Consider the following 27,433-nt stretch of genomic DNA (forward strand, 5'->3'; position numbering starts at 1 on the left):
AAAGCAGAGTATTATTCTATGAGTTAGATACCTCTTCTTCAACGTTGAGAGTTCTTCTAGAGAAAATATAGAGTTCGGTGGTGCTTGAGCTGTATCCGATCTTTGGTTTTCTTGATATCAATCGTGATTCGGTGGTGTCTCTGTATCCGAATCGAGGTTGGTAATTGCGTCCTTGCATCATTTTGGTATCAGAGCCAAAATTCCAAGTTGATGGCGAACCGTCGTCGACGTCCGATTAACGGTGAAGCTGCAGCTCAAGAGCGTGATCTTCGTGATGTCGAGATTGATGACTTGCGAAGACAAGTACAACAATTGCAGCAGCAAATACAATCCATGCAAGTTAATGATTCTCGTCAAAGTTCTGAACGTGAGTCATCAGAAGAAGAGGTGAATCCTTTTCACAATAGAAGAAGTGGTCCTGATCTTCGTCCTGAGTCTCCTCGGCAAGGACGAACTGATCGTCGTACTGGCCGTTCCCAGGAGATGAAGGTGACTATTCCAGAGTTCGTGGGGAAAATGGATCCCGAGGAATTCCTTGATTGGTTGCTTACGATTGAACGAGTGTTCGAATATGAAGACTTTTCTGATGAGAAGAAGGTGAAGACGGCAGCCCTCAAGCTTCGTAAATATGCGAGCTTGTGGTGGGAAAATCTTAATCATCAACGTCGTCGAGAAGGGAAAAGCAAAATCCGTACATGGGAGAAGATGCGAAGGGAACTCCACAAAAGATTTTTGCCGGTAAATTATCGTCAAGATTTGTTTCTTCAGTACCATGATTTGAAACAAGGAGATCATAGCGTTGAAGAATACACTTATGAGTTCGAACAATTGAAGCTACGTTGTGATGTTACGGAGCAAGAGGAACAAACAATCGCTCGCTACCTCAGTGGGCTAAAAGGTATTATTTCAGATGCTGTTGAACTTCAATCATATTGGTCTTTTTCCGATGTATGTAAACTTGCCCAGAAGATTGAAAAGCAGTTATCAAAGAAGAACCCCCATAAATCCTTTGCGAAGGCATCATTCAACAAAGGGAGTTCATTGCCTAAACGTGATATTCCAATTCCCTCTTCTGCAAACAAAGGGAAAGGGAAGGTAGAAGCAGTTTCCTCGGAAGCGAGTCGTGCTCGGAAGTGTTTTAAATGCCAAGGTTTTGGTCATATGGCAGCCGAATGTCCCTCCAGGCGTACCGTTATTATTCGTGAAGTTGTCGAAGAAGAGGAAGCCACATCATATGAAAATCCATTGTGGGATGAAGACATCGAAGAGATAGAAGAAGTTGCAGACGAAGGTCCATTATTGGTGCTACGAAAGACTCTTCATACCAATGTTCTACCACACCAAGAAGATCAACGGGAGCGAATTTTTCAAACTCGTTGTACGGTGTCCGGGAAGGTATGCAATATTATCATCGACGGAGGAAGTTGTACCAACGTTGTTTCCACAACCATGGTAGAGAAATTGCAGCTACCCATGACGATCCATCCTCATCCTTATAAACTTCAGTGGTTGAGTCAAGATCGAGAAGTTCGAGTCACAAAACAAGCCCTCGTGTCCTTCTCAATTGGCACCCATTACAAGGACGAGGTTACTTGTGACGTGGTTCCAATGGATGTTTGTCACCTCCTACTTGGTCGCCCGTGGCAGTTTGATCGGCGTGTCATCCATGATGGTTTTCGAAATACATATTCCTTTATTATGGACCGAAAGAAGATTATTTTGATGCCACTAGCACCTCAAGAAGTAGAGTTGCCTGCTATTTCTACAAAGCCCACACTTCTCATTGATAGAGCAACGGTACGTGCTATTCTATCAAAATCAGAAGCATTTTATATTTTGATACTTGTTGAAGTTGCTAACTGCACCGAAGAAGCTTTGCATCCCCTTGTCCATAATCTCTTAGAGGAGTTCAGGGATGTCTTTCCAGAAGAAATGCCCCAAGGACTGCCGCCCTTGCGAGATGTACAACATCAAATTGATCTTATACCTGGAGCATCCTTGCCAAACAAGGCAGCTTATAGGTGCAACCCAAAGGAGGCTAAGGAACTTCAACAACAAGTGGACGACTTAATAGCAAAGGGATACGTTCGAGAAAGTCTAAGTCCTTGTTCGGTTCCTGCTATACTCGTGCCGAAGAAAGATGGCTCCTGGCGGATGTGCGTGGACAGCCGTGCTATTAATAAAATTACGGTGACATATCGTTTTCCGATTCCTCGTCTTGATGATATGCTTGATGAACTCTATGGAGCTAAAGTATTTTCCAAGGTTGATCTTCGCAGCGGGTATCACCAAATACGCATGAAAGAAGGGGACGAGTGGAAGACCGCTTTTAAAACTAGAGGCGGGTTGTATGAGTGGCTTGTTATGCCCTTCGGGTTGACTAATGCCCCAAGCACCTTCATGCGTCTTATGAATCAGATTTTGAGGCCTTTTCTCGGTAAATTTATCGTTGTATACTTCGACGATATGCTTATTTACAGCAAGAATGAAGACGAGCATATTCAACACCTTCGAGAATTATTTACAACATTGCGGCAAGAGAAACTTTTCGGAAACTTGAAGAAGTGCAGATTTTTGTCACCACAGGTTGTCTTCCTTGGCTATGTTGTTTCTGCTGATGGTATCCGTGTTGATGAGAGTAAGGTCGAGGCGATTCGATCATGGCCTTCTCCTTGTTCAGCCCATGACGTACGGAGTTTCCATGGTCTTGCATCATTCTATCGGCGATTTATTCGTAATTTTAGTTCATTGGCAGCCCCTCTGACAGAGACCTTGAAGGGAGATCAATTCATTTGGACAAATGCAGCCCAGCGTAGTTTTGAGACCCTCAAAGAAAAGCTCAGTGAAGCTCCTGTATTAGCACTTCCCAATTTTGAGAAGGTCTTTGAAGTGGAATGCGATGCTTCTGGGACCGGGATTGGCGGGGTTCTACAACAGGAAGGTCGCCCCATTGCATTTTTTAGTGAGAAACTAAATAATTCAAGGGCAAAATATTCTACTTATGATAAGGAGTTTTATGCTATCATCCGAGTACTGGAGCATTGGAGCCATTATCTCCTTCCGAAAGAATTTATCCTGCATACTGATCATGAGTCTCTTAAATTCATTAATGGGCAGCCCAACGTCAGTCGCCGACATGCCAAATGGGTAGAATTTCTTCAATCATATTCCTTTGTTCTTATGCACAAGACAGGAAAAGCGAACATCGTCGCGGATGCACTTTCTAGAAGACATGCCTTATTATCTACGCTCGATGTTAAAATTATGGGATTCGAGTTTCTGAAAGAACTTTACTCTACTGACAAGGAATTTTCTGCAGCATATGGAGGATGTTCTCGAGGCGCTTTCGGTAAATATTTAATCCATGATGGTTTTCTATTTAAAAATAATAAGCTTTGCATTCCTAGATGTTCTCTTCGAGAGCTTTTAATTCGTGAAGTACACGGAGGTGGTGTGGCTGGACATTTTGGTGTAGAGAAGACTTTATCTATGCTCCAAGAACATTTCTATTGGCCGAACATGGTCAAGGATGTCAAAGTTATTGTCAGCCGATGTATTACTTGTCATCAAGCCAAGAGTAGATTGCAGACACAGGGACCATATATGCCTTTGCCCGTGGCCGAGCGTCCTTGGGAGTTTGTGAGCATGGATTTCGTTCTTGGTCTTCCGAGAACTCAACGCTGTCGAGATGCAATTATGGTGGTCGTTGATAGATTCTCAAAAATGGCGCACTTCCTTCCATGTCAAAAGACAAACGATGCCTCCTCAATTGCAGATCTTTATTTCCGAGAGATTGTGCGACTACATGGGGTTCCACGAACCATCGTATCTGATCGAGACTCCAAATTTCTGAGTTATTTTTGGAAGACACTGTGGAGTAAATTGGGTACTAAACTACTATTTAGTACAACCTGTCATCCACAAACCGATGGTCAAACCGAGGTGGTGAACCGAACTATGACTACTATCTTAAGAACTTTGGTCTCAAAGAAACTTCGTGATTGGGATTTGAAGCTTGCGCATGCTGAGTTCGCTTATAACCGTGCTCCCAGTACTACTACTAAGAAGTCTCCATTCGAAGTAGTCTATGGGGTAAATCCATTAACACCTGTTGATTTAACTCCATTCCCAACAAAAGAAGTCATTGATGCAGCTGGGGAAGAACGTGCCAGACTGATAAAGAGCCTTCATGAGAATATCAAAGCGCAAATTGAACGTCAAAATGGGCGATATCAGGCGCGTGCCAATCAACGAAGAAAGCGTATCATATTCAAACCCGGAGATTTGGTTTGGATACATTTACGGAAGGAGCGTTTCCCAACTAAACGCAAATCAAAGTTAATGCCGCGAGCTGAAGGGCCTTTCAAGATTCTGGAAAAAATCAACGATAATGCTTATCGTGTGGAGCTTCCTGACGACTATACTGTTTCTGCTACCTTCAATGTTCAGGACTTATCTCCTTACGAAGATGACATTGGACTTGAAGATTTGAGGGCAAATCCTTCTCAACAGAGGGAGGATGATATGGGTTGTGAACGTCAAAATCATATTGAACGCCCCCATTTCATCACCATGCTTACCTGGAATGAAGATCAAGAGGCGTGCAATTAATTCAGCACCAAGAAAAGAGGATGACTCTTCGCATATGCCAAATAATACAATGCAACCTTTTGTTTCCTCTCCCTAGTTGCATGTACGTACTTAATGGGACTTAAATGCATTAGCAAAAGATAACATGTATTTAAGGATATGTAATGGTTGAATAGAAAGCAGAGTATTATTCTATGAGTTAGATACCTCTTCTTCAACGTTGAGAGTTCTTCTAGATGCCATTAGTTGCTCCGGTTGATGGTTAGATCCTCCGAAACGGAACCGGCTCTGATACCACTTGTTAGGATCGGTTGAATAGCTAGAGGGGGGGTGAATAGCGTTTCTCGATTTTTCTTGATCTTTCTCTGCACAGAGATTAGCGGAAGCAAAAATATAAAAGAGAAAGAAAGAGATCAACGCTAACCCGGTTTATTTTACTTGGTATCCACCTCCGCAGAGGTGACTAATCCAAGGATCCACACGCACGCACACACCCGATGCACTATGAATCTTCTCCTTCTCGAAAACTCGAAGGCGGAGAAACCTTTACACCTTTCTCGATCTCCTCAATATGATATGAAATATTGTCTAGGAGGAGAGGAATAAAGCAGAGAATAGAGAACACAAACGTTCTCAAAAGAAGCACAAAAGAATGAAAGAATAGCAAAAAGATTGAGTTGTTCTCGTGCAGGCTTCTTTTATAATCTCTGCAACATCAGTCGACTGCTGGCAGGGCCAGTCGACTGATGCCTTCAATCGGCAACAAAATCTCGCATTAAAGCGCATTAAATGCTTGCCAATTTTCTGCAACGTTCAAATAGCAGTCGACTGTCCAAGACCAGTCGACTGGAAACAGTCGACTAACCATAACACCAGTCGACTGACCAGTCGACTCCTGTCTTCCTCTGGCTCGACTGATCTTTCTGTGTGCGTCTGATTTATGAGCAGTCGACTGCTGGCAGGGCCAGTCGACTGGTGAAGCTGAAAAATCCCATTTCAGCTTCTCTTGACCTAGACCTCGGCCTTCAAACACCTCCCACAGCCTCATGCCTCCCTGCACTAGCCTGAGATGCTTCCATCAGCTTTGTCATGTCAAGTCTTTGCCAAGACCACCCTTGGACTTCTCCTTGCCAAGACCACTTGGACTTTTCCTTGCCAAGACCACCCTTGGACTTTTCCTTTGCCAAGACCACCCTTGGACTTTTCCTTTGCCAAGACCACCCTTGGACTTTTCCTTTGCCAAGACCACGCTTGGACTTTTCCTTTGCCAAGACTACGCTTGGACTTTCCTGCAAACTTGCATCACACATGTTAGATCAACAAGAATTGCCTAACTTCAAACATAGTTTAGCCAAACATTGAAACTCAATGCACTTGGGGCAACTATTGCACCAACAACTTAATTTTCACAATGAAAATTAAATTTGAAATACCTAAACAATTCAAAAAAAATTAAAAATACTGAAAAATCAATAAAAAATAATAATCTAACCCGACTCATGACCTTCACACACTCACACACATCGTCGATTGACTTCATGTGAAGACACTTCGTCTTCAACCTCCATCCCTCCTCTATTTTTGATCTTTCGAACAGATTTACAAGTATACTTCTTCTGCAAAAAGGTGGAATCCGCCACCTTAGCGGCCCCACACGGTTGGTCCCACGATCATCTGTGAGGAGGTAAATCGAAGAAACTGTAATTGGCCACGACGCAGGAGGGTATTGCCTGGCTTCGCCAGAATTCGAACCCTTGTCCTCTTCTGCAAGTCTGCTACGTCGTAACCAACTTAGCTATGCCTCGGGGGCTACAAGTATACTTCGAGACCACACAACTTGGTCATTGTACATTGATTTTCTACAAATGATATATCATTGGAAAGGGAATTTATAGCACTGCACATAGTATCAAACCATTTTTCAAAACGACTACTAGACAAAAAATATGGGCTCCTAAATTACCAAGTTTGATCCACTTCATCAAAACTTTGATGAATTTTAATTCATCAACCGAGCATCAATTTGCAATGAAACATTCTAGATTTCTAATACATGTTATAAGGAATCTTCATTAGCTTTCTCAAGGTCTGATTCTAACAATAATACAGAATTTGAACCTTGCAATCATCATGAACAAAACACTCGTATATGAAAAAAAAAATGCATATCATTCACAAACGAATATGCCAAACATTAAAACATGGTCTATCAAACAAGAATCATGCATTCAACCATGCTTGATACAAATGTTGAAAAAAAATTGATCAGTTGCTCTCTGGAACACAAAAAGAAAAAAGGTAAAACTCACAAAGAGTGATGTCCCTTCTTGTTGTTTGTGCCTAGCATCTCAAGGATGAATACAATGAATCAACTCTTTTTTCACGAGCTAAAATTCTCATCTCGAACATTCTCTATTTTTATATCTTTATTATACTCCTCCTCTGGATGTATATATAATGTTGAAGAGAAGGAAAAAATTTCCTCCAAAAACTACCCACTCTTGCTTATTCATGTCAGGGATAATAACTCGCGTGCTCATATGTAGTCTTGGGAAGTTATCCCACATGCAAGAGCCCTACAGTTGACTTGGATGACTAATCGTCCAATTCCAACACTTTTGATATTATAGTTGATTTCAACTTTACATAGAGTTGCTTAAAGATCTCGACTGATTAATTCCTGGTTTGGTTTATTTTTATTTCATTGTGTTTTCGTTTTGTTTTATATGCTATTTTACTGATATAATTTTTCCTGTATATAACAAAAATACTATAAATAAATAAATTTGATGAATTTCTTAGTTATTCTGATTATATAGTTTTTAGGTCTTTTTTATTATACTATCATCAAGTGGGGGTGCCTCCTAGTGCATGAGAATTACACTCCCAGGGCATAACAAATCCAATAAATAAATCGTTGTCAGTCTAGCAAATAGATCGGTGGAGGTTGGGGTTGGTTGCATTCGCAAGGCCAACATCGCAGTCATGGGGACCGAGATAAAGGATGAGTTGATTAAGATGGAGGCGACATTGCACCACTCAAGGGAGGAGCACGAGGGAATTGACTCAGCCGTTGGAAAAACTCCTTGAGGTCAATGCCCCCATTGAGGGCCTCCTAGAGAGGTCCTAGAGGTCGATGGGAATGCACCTCATGGAGAGGAGTCCAAGGGATACACATCACGGAGAGGAGTCCAAGAGACACACCTCCTTTATAACTGTTTATTACTACAAGTCTCAGTCTACGTAAAGACTCACACGTACTCAAGCTTGTGCTCCCGAGTCCTCGACTTCCAAGCGACCCAACAAACAAGGCACTCAGACTCGAGTGCCTGAGTGCTCCCGAGTCCACAGGTACTCTAGTGCTCAAGCAGTTTGACAAGTCGAGATATTTGACCAGCTCGACAAGTTGTTAGGTCGGTTGGTCGACAGATCAACAAGTTCGAAAGTCGAACAAGCTTGGCTCAAGTCGGCTACATTAGTTCGACAGCTTAGGCAAGTGTGACCTAGACAAATGGCGACTCAGCAAGATGGCTGAGCTAGTTCGGGGCGGGGTCACGTAGTTCCGTCCTATTGATCTAGAGCATGTCAAATATTGCCAATATCAACCGTCAAACATATTGATCAATTGTCAAATATCCAGTTAAATTTGATATACTCGACATCTCGCCCAATCAATGAATATATTAATCAAATATTAAAATTTAACTCAAACCAATTCAAATTTGATGGATAAACTCAATCTTGAGCTTAGTATAAGCTTAGAAGGGTATGTGCCAGTTGTAGTGAGGATCTTTGGATGGGATGGAAGCCTCGAATGACTAAAATATTCAAATAATTTAGGAGTCAATTGAACACCTGGGGTTTAAAGAATAATATCCTTCCTCCTCCAACACTAACAAATAGGATATTGTTCATTAATATGCACTGTGAAAAAGATCAAATAAAAATTTAGAAAGAAAATTAACAATTCTATTTTAAATAAAATTATCAAGTTTTTTGATCGAGAATCTCCCAATGCGTTACTTTTCATAAAATAAATAAATATAAAAGCCTGACACGGTGGCTTTCAACAAAATTCTTTATATTATTAAAAAAATTAACTACTTCCAAAAGGGAACAATAATCACTATATATATAATATGACATAATTGCCATCACAACGGCTACGACTGGTCGATCCCAATCATCTAAGAGCCATTTTTTATAATTACCAAAAGGGCCGTCAACGAAGGTATCATCATTTAAAAAGGCATTCCATTAACGACAACAAAATATAAAAAACATTCCACAGAAGGAATCTTTTCCTTAAAATATTACGCGATTATGAAAATGCAACATGCGATGGCAGGCAATCTGTCGAAGCATTATTTAATTTTAGGCATTTTTTAATAAGAAAATGTATGAAATGAGCGTTAAATAAATATATATATTTTCCCTTTTATGATGAATAATTTCAATGGATAAGGATGAGAATATTTTGTTGTGAGTTAGATCCTTAATTACTAGGACCACTCGTCCTTAAATTTAATGCAACACGAGTAACAAAGTTGACGAATGAGTTTTCTATTAATTAGGGTTTGGTACGGTTTGAGTCATCGATTTAATAAGTAAGCCAAGTTGAAAATTTTTCGTTGGTTTTGATTTACTTCAATTTGAATTAGTCAGACTATATTTTTAGTTGTAATTATTTATATCAAACTAAGAAATTGATGAATTGATTTTTTTTTTACAAAAATTAGGATGCCCCAAATTATATAAATCATGAAAAGAACATTTTTAAATAAATTAAAATTAAAAGAGCCCTCTATGAGATGTTTTATCTTTAAAATATTTCATATCAGATAGTGTTATAGTAGCTATCTCTAGTTGCTACAACATATAACAATTACTTGATTTCTTATTTTTAATATTATTTAGTAGTTATGATTAGCTATTATAATGTATAAAAGTTATTCGTAGTTGTTATTATGTATAAAAGTTATTTATTATTATTTTAAAATAATTTTGATAAAGTTTAAATAATTTTGAATAAGTTGATAAGGCTCTTAAAGGGAAAAAAAAGGAAACATTAAATAACATTCCGTGGAAATAAATCATAAAAATTAAAAAATAGGGGTATTTATGAATGGTGGGAGAGATAAATTGAAAGAATTTACTAGTAGCATCAGTGGAAGGAGTCCTAACTTCATTTTTTACTGTTTTTGATAAGCGGGGGCCGGCGCACTCCTCTCCGCCGTTCTGCCCTCCGGAGAATGCCACCGGAGTCCCTTCCCCTGCTCCTCTCTTCTGGCTCCAGCGATTTGCAACGTCTCCTTGCGGAGTGACCTCGAGGAATCGCGGTAGATTCCGAGGAGAAGGAAGCGCCTTTATCGGCATGCCTTGTCAGTGATCGGAGGAGAGGAGAGTAGCGGGATTGGGGGGAAGGGAGGAATCATGGTCTCTCCGGGGCTTAACCTGGTGATGACAGTGATCGGATTCGCAGTGAGTATCATGTTCATAGTTTTCGTGTGCACGCGGCTCATCTGCGCGAGAATCCACCTCAGGAGATCGAGAACGTCGCTTCCTGATGACGCCGTCAGATCCGACCTTGGCATTTCCGGTTCTTATTCTGTGAGTTTATTCCTTCATCTATTTGCCTTTCCTGTTCCATAGACGGGAATAGTGGTTTTGAGTAATTAAGGACCGATTGGGGTTTAGAATGATAGCAATAAGTGGGGGTGCTTTCGGGTTTGTATCAAAGTTTTTTTTTTCCCTATAGACTGTACATGACTATAAGTCAGCGAATTTGGCTGCCATTCTGCTATTCGTTTTCTGTCCTTTTAGCATTTGACATCACATTCTTGCAATGGGTTGTCTTTGTGTCCACTTTTTCCTAGATTCTTGCAATGATAGTAACTCAAGGCAGATAGAAAGGCAAAATAGTCCGAAGGAGAGGGAAGGAGAGTTTTCTTTCCCCATATGGGCCTTGTTTGATTGCGAGTACCAAGTATAGAACATAGAATTGTTGAAGATAAAGGAAGGATGTTAATATTGGACAGGTTGCTTTAATTGACTTGTTTTGGTGCATTTTATCAAGTTTGACTTTTTTGGTTACCCATTTTTATTTTTGTTATTCGTTTTGAGACAATCTAGAGGCACACAGTCAACTACCAGTTTATGTGTCTCTATTTTCACTGCTTTCTTTTCCCTATTAATTGAGTTCCCTTATCTGAAAGAGGTTGATTGCTGTAGTCTTGGAATTTCGTCTTGATGACACTCTTTGACACTGGAAACTGTGATATTTGAACATAGATGGTTATCTATTAATTTCTTACTTTTTTTCCTTCCTGAAACAGATACAACGTGGGATTCATGGATTGGAACCGATTACAGTCTCTAGCTTCCCTACAAAAAAATTTGGGGATATGCCCCTTCCATGCGGACAAGAAACACAGTGAGCTTTCATTTTTGTCATGTTCATATTCAATGCATGGTTGACAGTGTCAATAATTTGTATAAAAGATTTTCTCGCCTTTGTGGTTGTTCCTAAACCCTTTGGCTTTTAGTGTACTCTATGATTTGTGAATCTTGACTCTTGACAGCTAAGCAAAACTCTTGCTTTTATGCGCTTATATTGTGTGATTGAAATCTGTGCAATTCCAATCTTTCTTATGAAGCATGAAATTTCTTCTTATGCACTACTTCTAAAGTTATCTATGAAATCTTTCATAATCTTATGTTTTTGTTTGCCAGTTTCAGGTCTAGTTTTAACTTTGACAATCATACCTTCTTTTACATTTTTTGTGCAGATAGCATTACATCATTATTTCAGATGTATTACAAGTTATGCCTCCATCTTATATTCTTGTTTTGAACTCAGCTGCACTGTTGATTTCTGTATTCATATTTACAAGATTCTATTATCATACAAAATATGCTCCTATGTAATCCCACCTGTTTTATGCATACTTCAACATGGGAAAATGATTCTCTGAACAAGCATAAGAAAACCTTTTGTTGCCACTTTACCATGCAGACTGATTTGAGAGAAAAGTAGAAGAAATGTTGAATCTCTTTTACGATGCTATCATGATATATATTGGGTTTTGAAACTAAGATAAGGATAAGGATGAACTGAATTTTTTTTAGATTTTTTAATGACAAGTGTTTAGAATTGAATAATCAACACGAGTATTTTGTGATGTTGCACTACTGGTTAATCTATTACTTTTCTTTGTATCTTAAAAAAAAAATAGGAACTTATATGATTAGCTGATATCAAAGTTAAGTCTCTTCTCTATTATCTGTTAGTACCTTCATTGTTGTATTATATTTACTTTATTTACTTGTCATGAAAGGTATGCTCTTTCTTCAAGTAAAACATTTGAACAACAAATGTAAAATGGTTTAAAGCATTTTTGATGTGATTATTGTTTAGGCCGTTTATTCATCACTTTATTCTCTAACAATTAGTTTCTTTTATTATATATCCAATTTTAACACGTTGTTTTAATTGCTCTACATATTTTTGATGGAGTGGTGGTGTTTATCTGCTTGCTGTGCGAAATTATTGAGTTTATTAGCTTGATTTTGTTGGATCATTTGCATATTAGCTTGTCTTTCCAGGAAACTGATGCTGGCAAGGTTGCATCTTGCTATCTACTTCTACTTTCCCCCAATTCTTATTGTTCCTAAGATATGCCTCTCAATAAGATGGTTAAATACATGATTAGTTATCTAATCTGGTGGTGGCAACAACAAATAAACCATGAGCCCACTCCCAACTACTGGGAATGGCTATTTCCTTTAGGAATCATACCCTCCATTTAACTTTATATAGGTTATATTGCTGTTAATTTAAAATATTTTAGTCACACTTAGTTGTTTTAAGTAAGTTTTCTTTGGTTTTTGTTTATCCCTCACACCAACTATAATCGATCCAATTTAATTATACCATTCGAACATCTCCATGCCTTGTTAAAGGATTTCCTCCACTATCAAAAACTACTACTCTACTTCTCTCAAATGATATTTTTTATTTCTTATTTTTGGTTTCCAGCAAATTCATGTTAGCATCATAGTTTCTGCTATACTAACTTTTGTGTGTGTTCTTTCCTAATTATGCAGTACTCTAGCCCATAAAATATGGCTGGTCTTACTGCATTGTTGAAAATAATTTCTTTTAGTACAAGGGACACAAAAGTATCACACAAGATTCTAGAAAATTATATTCCTTTTAACCACTCACTTTTTATCCTATTAATAATATCTTAATCAATGTTGCTATATTAACTTTCATGTGTGTTCTTTCTTATTATGCAATAATCTAACCCATAAAATATGGCTAGTCTTATTACAATGTTGAAAATAATTTTTAGTAGAAGGGACACAAAAGTATCACACAAGATACTAGAAAATTATATTCATTTTAACCACTCACTTTTTATCCTATTAATAATATCTTAATCAATGTTATATTTTCTACAAAAAATACTATGTTATATAATTTTGTGTACTCACTCAGATGATCTTTGGTCAATTCTAGGTATCTTATATCAATTCAAATTCACTGTAGTTTACAACTATATCTATCTTTAGGATATGAAGCTACTAGCTTTGTTCTCTCCTGCCGCCGACTCTCTCTATATGTTACAATTTTGGAAGAATTGCACATTCCTAATCTTATTTGTCATGGTATTTATCATAATATCACTGTTATCATCGCAAAGTTTTTTTTTCTATATTATATTTTTGAAAAATTTTACATTATTATCCTTAGAATTCATCAATCCAATTCAATAGAACTAGAAATATTTTTCTTATTATGATTTTTTAGACCTATTCTAGCTTCATTAGTTGGTATTGACTAGTTAAGCATTTCTCAAACATGACTTTGCAACTGATTTTTCTACTTCAACTTCTTCCCCCCATATACTCTCGTTACATGATCATTCAAATCTCCTTATTAGTGTTTCTAGTTGTTCCATAAATAATTTCTTATAGTTCTTAAAATTTCCTTTTGATTTGATCAATCAATCATATTTCAGGGAAGAAAACATTTATATATCATCTAAAATCTCTTTCATCATACATATTTTAGTGGAAAATTTTGATTTTGCCCTTGAAATATGTCATTTTTCAAACTACTCCCTCCAAAAATTCTTAAAATATCACAGAGTTTTCAAACTTGTAACTTCGCCCCTTAACCATTAACATTGTTAATTTATCTAATAGAATAATGATGTGGTGGATATGCCATGGTTTTGGGGTGAAATGACAAGAGTATGGAAACTTTTGGGTCTATTGATTTTAGAACTCTGGAGGTGAGCTTTGGGCGGCAAAATAAAAATTTTCCTACTTTACCAAGTTAGTTTATTATTGTTATAATCTTTATACATCATAATACACATTCTATTTTCATGTTTAATTTACTAAACATTAAAACTTGTAGCATTTTCCCCTCCATCTCATTTTGTGCCTAGAATATTGTTTTCATCTTTCCTGATCATTATATTTACGAATTTTTATTCTTCTTAAACTTTTGTATACTTTGCATTACTAATGGAATCCTATAATTATCTTTACTAACTCCAGTCTATGACATTGTGAGAATTTTTAGTTTCTTTTGTAATGCATCTAGATGCACATTTGATGGATCACTTTTATTTTACAACAACAACAACCAAGTCTTCTCCCACTAGGTGAGGTCGGCTATGGATCACTTTTTTTTTAAGTTAAAATTTTGTTACAGTTTAAGTTACTTTTTGGATACATAAGGTTCTTCAAGAGTCCTCTAAGTTTAGGTGAATTTTTCAAACAAATATATTAAAAAAAATTGGGATATTGGCCATTGGACACACTTAATTTCACAAATGCTTAACAGACTCATCTTCCTGGAGTGAAAAATCATGAAATATTCTCCCATATTTTACCAGGCACCATTTAGTTGACTGGATTAATTCATCAACCGATTATACATGATTGCTCAGACTAGATCTGTCTACTCAGATTAGACCTATGTAGATTCGTCAAGGTGAAATGACCATTTAACCTTGATAGACAAGAACTTCTCAAAATGTAAGTTTGAGGGCTTGTATAATTTTCTACAACCTCCAAGAGCACACTGGTGGTCTTACATTTGCCTTTTAACTTGTAGATGTCAATCTAGGTGAAATGATCACTTCACCTTGATCAATATTTAAATGGAAGTGTCAGGGATGCATGAAATCTTGAGACCTACAAAAGAACATTGATGTTTCACATTTACATTTTAACCTGTGAATGTCCATCAAGGTAAAATGACCACATTTGCAATGGTCAAAATGCATGCTTGGTTTTACGTATATTTTGAAAGGCCATTTAGGTAAAATGATTATTTTACCTTGATAGACCTAAATTATTAAAATGCTAGTGTGGAAGCATGTATGATTTTCTATAATCTACGAGAGCACAGTGGTGGTCTCAAATTTGCATTTTAACATGTGTATGTCTACAAAGTGAAATGGTCATTTCACCTTGATGAACATACAATGGTTAAAATTAAAGTGTGAGAGCATGAATGAGTTCCAAAGAGCTCCGGGAGCATAATGATGAGTTCAAATTTGCATTTCAACTCATGAATGCCCATCAAGGTGAAATGATAATTTCATCTTTAATGGACATTCATAGGTTAAAATGGCGATACTGTTAATGTGCTCTCGGAGGCCCTATGAACTCATATATACCCTTTACTTATTTTGAATACTGTTATCCATCATAATGAAATAGACATTTCACATTGATAGATATCCATAGATCAAATGCAAATGTTTTTAGTGTTGATCCTTCATTGTGAAATGACCACTTCATCTTGATAGATATATATAGGTCCAGTTTGAGCAGTCAAGTGCAGTCCATTGATTGGCTATTTTGGACGATTAGATGATATCCGGATGAAATAAGAGGGCATTTTTGGGTTTTTACTTTAGGGAGGTGTGCCTATTAGGTATTTTTTATTAAAATTTCTTTGTGTGTCAGTTGACACAACCAAATCTTCTCATTTTGCCGGTCAACCAAGACACAGAACATGCTTAAGATGATGAAAATCTCACTCAATGACACCTTGTAACTGTGACTTCACAAGACTCCTGAGATGGTGCTGAAGCTTCTGCATCATAATAATACTTCTAGCAACACCGACAACTTTGCTCAAGGCAGTTCTGATCGGCGAAGAAATTGTGAGATTTACTTTGGCGCGATTGCGCAAGCTTTCGAGATACATGCCACCACTCTGCAAGCTCCTGAGATGTATGCGACCACTTTGCGACTGATTCTGAAGATTCTTCTCACCTCTATTGTCGCCCGAGGCAACCTTGAAGTCCTTTTTAAGGCGGCTTCTTCTTCTTTGGTGCATATAACAGATCTTCTATGTGTCTTTCTCCTCTCTTACACCTGTCTCTTAGTTTCGTTTGTTGCTTTGGCACACCTCCGACACTGATTCTCAGCTGGGCAGCACATCTCGAGCCAATCAGGACTGAAATTCTAGTTTGGTTTGAGATTTAAACCTTAATCAATTCACAACCTTTAGTATGTGGTTTGAGCATTTAGCCTTGACTTTATCCACAGTAATAGTTTAGTCCTATAGAAGGATGAGTCTGTTGACAGTTGATTTGGATGCAGTCTAATTTTTCTCAGATTCATTCCCTTTTTGAGTGTCTGGTCTCTCAACCAGTCACCTATTGTCTCTTAATAACCCCTCCATCATTACTTCTCTAAATTGTGACCAGGATAATGCAGCACATTCTCACATTCTGTATTGTCATTATGCCAACTTGGGCTATTCACTTGCATGAACTCATCTTTTTTCTTGAATAATTTGTCGGTTGTCTTTTGTTTCCATGTATAGTTTAACTTTCATTCGAATTTGGAATGGGCATATCTGAGATGCCTAACTCATCTTACTGCTTTTTGTAGGTGCACAGTGTGTCTTGCCGATTACCAAGAGAAGGATGTCTTGCGCATTCTCCCTTTCTGCGGCCACAATTTCCATGTTATTTGCATAGATATATGGCTCAAGCAACATTCGACATGCCCCGTCTGTCGAATTTCCTTGCGAGAGTCTCCCGATAGGAAACGCACGCTACAGCCTCTCTACTGCCCCCCTATGCGACCACCCTTTTCTCCACCAGAAGCTTTTGTTTCTGATCCATGCCGGTCTCGATTTGCCGAATCGGGTTTTTCTTCAACTGCAACCGAGCTCCAGAGAAGTGTACCACCTCAAGACGACCATTTAGTCTAATCAGTAACTATCATGGATCCATCTGCTAGTCTTGTTCTTCGAGTAAACTGCTCCATGCCAAGCAACAAAAATGCCTCAAGAGTTCGATCAAATCGTCGTCGGAAACAGATGATTGTGATTGTTAACTCCATGACATTTGATAGCATTGTAGGAATTTAGAAACTAACACCGTACTTTTAACAGAGCACTGTTTTTTATTTGGTTGGTGAATGTAAAATAGTCTTTGAAGATTGTATTAAACATCCACAAATCATGATTAATTTTTAGCATTAGATATATGGTTCGTCAAATTCTTGATCAATTCACAATCCATTTAAGAGTTAAATGGAGTGTGGACAATATAATATAAATAGGGTATAAATAAGTTTCATATTTAAAAAATAAAAATAAATCTTTGCAACGATTAAATTGTTATTTAATTTTGCAACACCAGCATTAGTTTCCAACCCTTCGAGATTGACATAACTCATCTTCTGTACGATATTATATTTGTGCAATCGTCGAATTTGATCATAATCTGATGGATTGGTAGGAAGGATAGTGTTCGATAGATATTATATATATTGTGAAGGAATTCGTTTTCTAACATGAATTCTTAAACCTAATGAATTCGACAATCAAGAAAATATGTTGCTTTAGTTACATCAAAATCAAGAACAACAACTAAATTAAACTTAAATGACGTTGACCAAAAATAAATATGACCTGAATATAGTCAAATTGTCATCGGCTCTGAATTGTCCATGAAATTCAAATCTTGTGGAAGAAAAAGAATAGAAGGCAGGTCTTCAGTACGAATTAAGGTAAAGGCATCGTAATCTCCTCACCAATATGTAGAAAGGAAATTTATCAAAATACCTAATCCTATGGGGGATCATATATGTCATTATATATAATGAACTCAATTCGCTCATCAATAATAATGATACGGATTAATGAGTTCTACACATATAAACTCACATTTGATAACTCAAACTCTCAATAACCATTAATTAGATTACTTAATGGATTTGTATCCGCAATGAATAGCGAGATAAAATCTAATAATCTCTCACTTGGATTATATGTGATTTATATACAATACACGAGTAATCTGTAGTTGACGTCAACATTAATATTAAACTTTACAGATAAAAAATACCCTTGTAAAATAATTTGATCCATTAATTCTATTGGTATAGAACTAAAAAGGTCATAATTATTATAATATGATTGTAACAAGAACTAACAATAATCACAATACCAATATCATTAATGATACAAATCAAAATGTGGATATATAGTATAGAAATTATATTAAATGTGATTTGTACATATCAATTTTCAATTGATCCTTCTGAAGACCCAAAGGGTCTTGATCATATCTACAAACATTTTATGCTAAATTATAGTAGCAAATCATAATCCAAATCTTATGATGTCAAGAATACTCTTGGAATGATCACAACATATCTATATGTCTAAAGGATGGTTCACTAAGGTCTTTCATTTCAAAATTATTTGATAGAAATAATTTGATTTTATACAACAGACTTTTATTATTGTTTACCAATAATATGTCATCCACATATAAGACAAGTATAATAAATTTGCTCCCATTGAACTTGACATATATGCATTGATCAACATAGTTTTCTGCAAAATCAAATAAAGTAATCACTTGATCAAATTTTTGATATCATTGACGGAATGCTTGCTTTAAACCGTAAATAGACTTCTTTAATCTACATACTAGGCATTTTGTGTCCTCAAATTCAAAGTTCTCCAGTTGTACTATGTATATATATAGTCTTCTATATCACCATTGAGAATTACAATCTTTACGTCCATTTGATGTATCTCCAAATCAAAATGAGCTACAAGTATCATGATTACCCTAAGGGAGTCTTTCATCAATACAGGCAAGAAAGTCTCCTTGTAATTAATATCCTCTTTCTAAGTAAATCACTTAGCAACCAGGCAAGCATTATACTTTTTGACATTATCTCTTAAACCTTGTTTGGTTTTAAATATCCATTTACAACTAATGAGTTCATACCATCAGGTAATTCGATAAGTTTTCAAATGTCATTGTCGGCCATAGACTTCAACTCTTCCTTCATAGCTTTGATCCACCTATCGGAATTAGAACATTGTTTGATTTTTTGAAAAGATGAAGATCACCCTATTTCAAACTCATGCTCTTGGAGATGAACATAATCACGAGAAATAATCTCATTTCTCTAGTAGATCTTTTTAAAGGCACTTATGGTTGAGATACTTGCTCATTCATATAAGGCAATATTTAAATTTTAGTAGATGACCCCTCCAATTGCATTAGAGATAACATGAGAATCTTGATTCACTATTCTCACTAGATGTACAATATCCATAATATAGGATATAGAAATCATACCATTATTCATTGTACTAGTAGTGATCACAGGAGGATCACTAACACTTTCCTCAAAAGATATATCTCTAACTTTGTGCTCCCACTATCCTTAATAAATTTGATATTTTTCTTCTTGAAAAAGGATCTATTTGAAGGGATCCCTTAGACTTTTCAGAGTATCCTATAAAATAACAACTCATAGCCCTTGAATCAAGTTTCTTTTCATTAGGCATATAAGAGCTAGCTAACCTTGTTGAATAATCCCAGCCATGTAAATGTCTAATATTAGCCTTCCCACCTGTCCACATCTCATATGGGGTTTTGGACATTGTCTTACTAGGTACTCGATTAAGTAGGTAAATTATAGTCTTGAATGTCGCACTTCACAAAAACTCCGATAAAGAAGAAAAAATCAACATACTTCTTACATGTTTTTTAGGGTACGATTTCATCGCTTAGTTATATCATTCTAACTAGAAGTGTTAGGCATGGTATACTGAGGTACGGTTTCACACTCAATAAGGTAATTCTCAAAAGGTCTAGAATATTATTCACCTGATCTGTTATACCGATCATAGTATTCACTACCATGGTCAGATCTGACAATCTTAATTTTCTTACCTAGTTGATTTTCAATCTTGACTTTGAAAATTTTAAACACGTTCAAAGATTGTGACTTCTCATGATTAAGAGACAAATAGTCGTATCATGAATAGTATTCTATAAAACTAATTAAAAATGTATGTCTCTTTCAAGATGCATTATGAAACAGTTGATAAATAGCTGTATATATTAGTTCCAAGACTTCTCTACATCGGCTTGCACCCCCTTTTTTGTTAGTCATTTTCCCTTAATTAACACACTTTATGCAAACATCAAAGTCTGACATATCAAGTAAATCAAGAATTCCATGTGATATTAACTTTTGTAGGCATTGTTTGGATATATATGTCATAGATGTCTATGCCACAACATGAAAAAAATTCTCATCAATCAACTTATATTTTGTACCTATATGCATAATTTCGTTGTCAGCAATAGGCAAGGTGTTTAATCTATATAACTTATCATTAAAAAACTATTGTCAATCAATACTGAATTTAGGAAAATACTAAGAATTATTCCTTTTACTCAAGTAATTATTATTGCAGTCTTGCAGGTTTGTTATTTTCAAAAAAAAAAATCGTATTACCTAGGCAATTAATACAAACTAAATGTAGAAAAAAGGAAAATATTTATCTCATTTTCATGAATAACATACAGAATGCATGATCCTAGTTATTTCATTCTCACAGTATTTCTTTTCCCAAGAATAATTATTTATTACTAGTTGAGAAATGATTTTATATTGTTTGAGTTTTATATGTATGATATTATGATTTTATCCCATTATTTAGCTTGATAGACGTTTCATTGCATGTGTAATTATTGAATTTTTATTGTCGTTATTGTTGTGTGATGAATGCTATTACTAATTTGCTAATAATTTAATTATCTCCATTATATCGTCTTACTAGCCAAAAAGCTCAATGCTAGGGTCCATTGGCTAGGTTCTTGAAAATCAATCCCACAAGATCAAGAGGTGAGATACAATATAAGATGTTTCTTTCTAATTGGTTACAATGAGATTATTTATTTATTTATTTAAAAAATAATGGAGTGTTCCAATTTGTCCACAGAGACGTCATAATTACAATTGACAGCGAGGAAGCAGAGCAATTAGTTCTACACGATCTTGGGCTGATGGTCAGGGATTTTGCTAAATATTTATTTCTTTTAAATTTGCTTTGTGCATAATCAGAATTATATATATTGTTGAAAACCAAAGATATGTAATTAGCAGTAGAATTATTTTGAAAATAAAATTATTGTTGAACCAAAGATATGTAATTTGCTTTCCGATAGTCAATTGAACTAGTTGGTTCAAATTAGAGGAAAAGGAATAATTAAGAAGGGTTAATAAATTATTACTATCCATCTTCTTTTACTCTCCTCTTCTCTCTTGAGAAAATACTATTTTTAACTCTCAAGTCCTTCTCCCTTGAGAAGGTATTACTTTTAACTTTCAAGCCCTTCCCCCATTGGAAGGTATATTTTCTTTCTTTTAGCTTCGAGCTGATTTGATTTTCGAAGCGGTTCATGTTGTCTACATTGGCCCCTGCTGATTAGTATTAATGTCTAGGTAGTAGACCTGCATGGGTAAAGGACCCATTCTGGTGCATAAAAGGAAGCTCTGTCAGATCCGAACTTGTAAAGATGGCGTGATTGAGCCTGAAGAGAGGTGTCAAGTAGCATCAATAGTTATGTTAAATGGATTTTTGATTATATGAAATAATATAGGGAGGGTGTAGAAATATTAATATCTAAATTGGTATCTACTCAAAGATAGGCAAACTAACAGGGTTTGTAATTTAGGGCAATGATACAATCATGGTTAGTCAGAGGTTGAGGTTGAAACTTAATACTAGACAACTATGAAGTCTTGATAAATCAAAATAGATTTATCATTAGATAGACGAGAAAATTATAAAGACATTGTTAGCCAATATCAAATAATTGATGGCACAATCATCATCAGATAATTGAATCAAAAGATATGATTATTTTAATAACAATCGAGTAGGTAAGAGATTTTGGTTGAGCCAAACATGTTGGATGGGTCAATCCCATCGAATAGCCAATTGAGCCATTTGGTTAGAATTGAAGGATCTCAACCTACCAAATATTTAAAAAGAGAAAAACTTGTGTACACTGAGAAAATAAAATATTTTTCACATTTCATTGATATATTTAAATAGTAGAAAATTTAAAAAAAATAATATATTTAAATAATAAAAAATATTCACACATAACTGTCCTGGCAGCTAGAAGTTAGACCAATCTATTGATGCTTTTAATGATCCATTTAATGTCCATTAATCAAATTGAAAGCAATCGTCGACCTACAAATGATAATAATTGATTCTCTCTTTTCTCTTAAGATAATAAAGTCACTTTTATAATCTTAAATATTTAATGACTTGTAATTGATATAAGTTATTAAATAGATCAAGGTTTTTGAAAAACATAACTCTCTTTTATGACTATATGGAGAAATACAATTTAATTTTGACTTCATGAAAAAATGTGAGAGATTACATTAAACACTAGATCACTTCAAGACTATAAATAGGTATTGAAATCTAACAGCGATAACAAAATTTAAAATAAAAAAATTCAATGGAAATAATTTCTCATTATGGAAAATGAAAATGAAGGCAATCATAAGATTGCTTGGAGTCAATTGGAATGATAGCAAATGGAAGAAAATGAACAACAATGCTATAGCCAATCTCTGCCTTGGTTTGGTTTGGCTGATGAAGTCTTGTCAAGCATAAAGGAGAAGAACGCTGGAAAAGCAATTTGGGATACTCTATCAAAATTATATGAGGCTAAGCCACTACACAATAAGATCTTCTTAAAAGAATAGAGATTATAGGAATTCAAGTGAAAAATAGACAAGAATAAGAAGAATCAGACTCTTCTGAAGCATAGTTCCAAAGTTAGCAAATTGAATCCATAATTCCAAAGTTAGATGTTCAATTTGAGAGAGGAGGGAGTTTATTTGACACTTTGAGTATATTATAGACAATAATGTTGGGGCCGACATACTATTTGCTACTAGAGGATGGAGAGCCATTCACTTTTTATAAAAGTAAATAGTCAAAATGCTTCTATATGGATGACAACAATGTAGAAGAAATTAAAGTTCTACATAATAATAAGACTTGAGAGTTTATTTCACTATCACATGGAATAAAAATCATTGCTAACAAATGGGTCTATAGGATTAAAAGCGATGACAATGATCAAGTGGAATGATATCGTGTAAGATCGATGATAAAAAGATATGCTCAAAAAAAAGTATTAACTTCAATAAAATATTTTCTCCATGATTCATTATAGTTCGAATAGTCCTAATAATGTGTATTACATCTGACTTATAGTTAGAACAGTGAGACATAAAAGTGCTTTTCTTTTTTGGTAGAGAACTCAGAAGAACAGATTTATTAAGTAAGAGATTAAATTAGTTGAATTTATAAATTAATTGAAATATTGAGTTAGCATTGACCACATTAAAATTCAAGTGAGTAATTTGCTCGTTATTTTATTTCTCTTTCACTTTTTAATAATTTTATTTATCTTTAAATAAAATTTTAAAGATTAAAAATTTTAAATAGATACGAGGCCGATCTAATCCGACCCGTGACCATCCTACCGACAATGTAATATATAAATAATAAAAAACAATTACTTTTTAAAAAATTGATTTTTTTGAGACTATAAACCGATCATAATGTCCTTCACCCATCGCTTTCACGGTGAGCTGGAAGTTAGGCCAGATCCTTTTAATAATCGATTTAATATCTATTTAAAAAAAGGACTGAAAGAAGTCGTCGCCCAGCAAATTATTGCTTCCTCCCCTCTTATTGCTTTTGCTTCTCCTTTCTCCTCTCCAAATTAAAGGTTGTAGCCACATCCACAGCAAACAAACAACTTGTGTATCATCGTTCCAACTCGCGAGCATAGCTATGGAAAGCTTTGGCGACTTCTGCAGCTGGCTTCCTCGGCAAGAAGGCGGTTAATCTCATCGAAAAGAAACTCAAAGAATTAGGTGCTATTGAAGGAAATTTGAAGAAGCTCGAGGAGTGGCCAGCAATTATCGATACGATGATCCAAGATGTGGAGGCCTCTGTGAGGAATGATGCTGAGAAGAACTTGCTGAGGAACCTCAAACACTTAGCCTACGATCTGGAGGATGTTTTGGATTGCTACCAGACCGAAGCTTTGCGGAAGCAAAGATCAAGAGCATATTCCAGGCCGGTGCGCGATTTCTTCTCTTCTAATAATAATCAACTTGTATTTAAGAGCAGGATAGGTGGCATGATAAAAGCAGTAATGGAGAATCTAGATTCTATTTTGGAGCAAAAGTCCATCCTTGAAAAGTTGCGGCAAGGCACTGTCCGGACGTCACCAAGTTTTTATAGACAGGTCCACCCGCTCAAAAGCTCGGCTGTTATAGGGAGAGAAACAGAGAAGAAGATGATTGTCAACATGTTAATAGATGATGAAGGAAGCAGCAATGATACAATTGAAGGTCATCGCCATCGTTGGGATGGGTGGCCTTGGGAAGACTACACTTGCTCGCCATGTTTCCAATGACGAGAGGGTGAAAGCTTATTTTGGAAATTTTAGTATGTGGATAGTTGTTGGTGCAGAATTTGATCCTACAGAGATAATGAAGTCTGTTTTAGAATTGGCTACTGGTATCAAAATCTCACAAGCAGAGTTAGTGCGGAGGGAACTAGTAAAAGCTTTATCAGAGAAGAGATTTCTGCTCGTGTTGGATGATGTATGGAATACAGATCAAGTAAAATGGAGGGAACTCGAAGCAGCATTAACATGTGGGGCAAGAGGAAGTAAAGTTTTAGTGACTACCCGTAATCGAGAGGTCTCTTCGATCATGGGCTCAGTCAAAACCCACCAAATACAGCAGTTGTCTCGGGAGGATTGTTTGTCTTTGTTTCAACAATTTGCTTTTGGAGACACAGAACCAAATAAGAATTTGATGAAAATCGGTGGAAAGATTGTTGAGAAATGTGGTGGTGTGCCCTTGGCTGCCGTATCTCTTGGAAGCACGCTCAATAGCACTCGAGATGAAACTTATTGGTCCGCAGTATTGAACAGTGAAGTATGGCAGCTCAGAGATGAGGACCAGAAATTCTTAGCTGTGCTCAAGTTGAGCTACGACTCTCTCCCTCCACCGTCAAAGAAGTGCTTTGTTTTTGGTTCCCTATTCCCAAAGAACTATCCGATGGAAAAGGATCAGTTGATTCAGTTGTGGATAGCAAATGGTTTCATATGTTCAGAAGGGAATTTTGATGCTGAAACAATTGGCAACCACATCTTTGATGATCTAGTATTGAGGTCATTCTTTCTCTCTACACCTTCCGAGAACTGCGATGATGATGGTCATCATGTAACTAAGTGCACGATGCATGATTTGATGCATGACCTGGCACGATCAGTTTCTGACGATGAATATTACACTCTTGAAGATTATAAGGCAAAAAAGGATATTCAAAAGAGAACATATCACATGAGCATCAATTATGAAAATTTATCAAACACTTCCCAGGTCATATTCAAGAAGTCAATGTGTTTGCGCACCCTGTTAATGACATATTGTGGGTTCTATCAGAAGGCTTGGAAACAGTTTCAACTAATCTTTTCAGAATTGAAATTCTTGCGGGTGTTAAATTTACGGTATAATGGCATCAAGGAGGTTCCAACATCGGTAGGAAATTTGATACATTTGAGGTACCTTGACTTATCTCATAATGAAATTGAAGTTCTACCTGGTGTAGGAAATTTGATACATTTGAGGTACCTTGACTTATCTCATAATGAAATTGAAGTTCTACCTGATGTAGGAAATTTGATACATTTGAGATACCTTGACTTATCTGATAATGAAATTGAAGTTCTACCTGACACCATAACTCTTCTCCAAAAGTTGCAATATCTCAATCTCCAAGGGAATCAGAACCTTCAAGAGTTACCAAAAAAATTGAGGAATATGCAAAGCCTTCAGTATCTTAGTTACGAGTCTTGTAAATTGACTCACATGCCCCTTGGGTTATCACAATTGACTAGTCTTCAAAGTTTATCTTGCTTTGTTGCTGGGAATAAAACTGGCTCATGTTCAATTACAGAACTTGAGGATTTGAAGCTTCATGGAGAAATGCAAATTAGTTTTTCTGAAAATTATAGGAATTACTCTTGTGGTGGAAGAAAAATTCTGAAGAATAAAGATTTTAATGAATTATTCTTATTCTTTAATAATTCGGACACTTATGACATAAGCATGCTGGATGATCTTTGCCCCAACATGAGTTTAAAGAAGTTGAAGATATCCAATTATGGGAGCCAACAATTTCCCACCTGGTTGATAGAGTCGCAGTTGCCAAATTTGGTTGAACTCAACTTAGAAAAAATGCCTAAATTAGAGGAATGGTCAGAGTCTGATGGTGTCGATGAGTTGTTTCCTTCACTGAAGAGACTGGAGATTTGCAATTGTCCAAAATTGAAAAACATGCCAAGGCTTCCAAGAATTGAATTTCTTAAGCTACATGACTGCAGTGAGAACTTACTCTCAGGCATTGGAAGAATGACTTCTCTTTCTCATCTCATATTGGAGGACATGAAGGGTATGACATCTCTTCCAACTGGCTGCTTAAGAAACCTCACATCCTTGATGACATTGGATATTCGAAGGTGCAATGAACTTCAATTTCTTCCTTGTGATGAAATGCAGCTCCTAACAATGGTTCAGTCGTTGACCATCGAGGAATGTGATAATTTGGCATCTTTCCCGTTAGAAGTGGGACGACTCGGCAGTCTTCGATATCTCTGTTTTAAAAATCACAACAGCAACACACTGCAACTAGAAATACCTGTACAAATCCTGAATTCACTGCATGAGTTCGACATTCAGATTTGTGGCAAGATTGTGAATTTATGTGGGCAATTGCAACACTTACACATGCTCCGACAATTGCGGATATGTGGTTCGCATCAATTTTCTTATGAAAGCCCATACAAATTGGCAAAATTAAGTATTTGTTGTTGTGATGAATTAGAATCCTTGATGACAGCAGCACCATCGACCAGTGTGCTAGAAGATCTAGATATATGTGATATCAGCAACCTCACCACCTTGCCTAAATGGCTACAACATCTCATATCACTTCGTGCTCTAAGGATCTACAACTGCCCCGAATTAAGATCGCTTCCAAGGGTTTTACGGGACCTCCGTTCGCTGAAAGTTTTGTTCATTAATGAGTGTCGCCCACAATTGAAAAGAAGATGCCAAAGAGAGACAGGCAAAGACTGGCAGAACATTTCTCATGTGCCACATATTGATATTTCTCTAAGAGGTACAACTGAAATCAGTTAGATGAAAATTCTAAGTTTAATAAAAAGAAAAAGATAATTATTCCTTTTACTCAAGTAACTATTATTGCAGTCTTGCAGGTTTGTTATTTTCAAAAAAAAATCACATTACTTAGGCAATTAATACAAACTAAATGTAGAAAAAAGAAAAATATTTATCTCATTTTCATGAATAACATACAGAATGCATGCATGATCCTATTTCATTCTCACCGTAT

General features: G+C 36.2%; 2 protein-coding genes across 2 annotated transcripts in view; both read left to right on the top strand.

Annotated features, from left to right (window-relative positions):
- The window catches only part of LOC141821559 (putative disease resistance protein RGA4), a 28,425-nt gene extending 1,206 nt beyond the window's left edge, over positions 1–27,219 (top strand). Inside the window, exons 2-4 of the mRNA XM_074708948.1 lie at positions 24,656–25,580; positions 25,713–25,853; positions 25,917–27,219. Of these exons, the coding sequence (XP_074565049.1) occupies positions 24,656–25,580; positions 25,713–25,853; positions 25,917–27,219 (2,369 nt within the window). The remainder of the gene's footprint in view (positions 1–24,655; positions 25,581–25,712; positions 25,854–25,916) is intronic.
- On the top strand, positions 9,917–16,920 carry LOC141820964 (RING-H2 finger protein ATL38-like). Its single transcript, XM_074708335.1, has 3 exons — positions 9,917–10,200; positions 10,926–11,023; positions 16,522–16,920. Exons 1-3 carry the CDS (start codon positions 10,024–10,026, stop codon positions 16,844–16,846), a joined length of 600 nt encoding a protein of 199 aa, XP_074564436.1. The 5' UTR covers positions 9,917–10,023; the 3' UTR covers positions 16,847–16,920.
- Positions 27,220–27,433: the final 214 nt, after the last annotated feature.

This window comes from Curcuma longa, chromosome 2 (genome assembly GCF_044706935.1).
Source record: "Curcuma longa cultivar G26 ecotype Majalengka, Jawa Barat chromosome 2, ITB_CL_G26_1.1, whole genome shotgun sequence".
NCBI lineage: Eukaryota > Viridiplantae > Streptophyta > Magnoliopsida > Zingiberales > Zingiberaceae > Curcuma > Curcuma longa.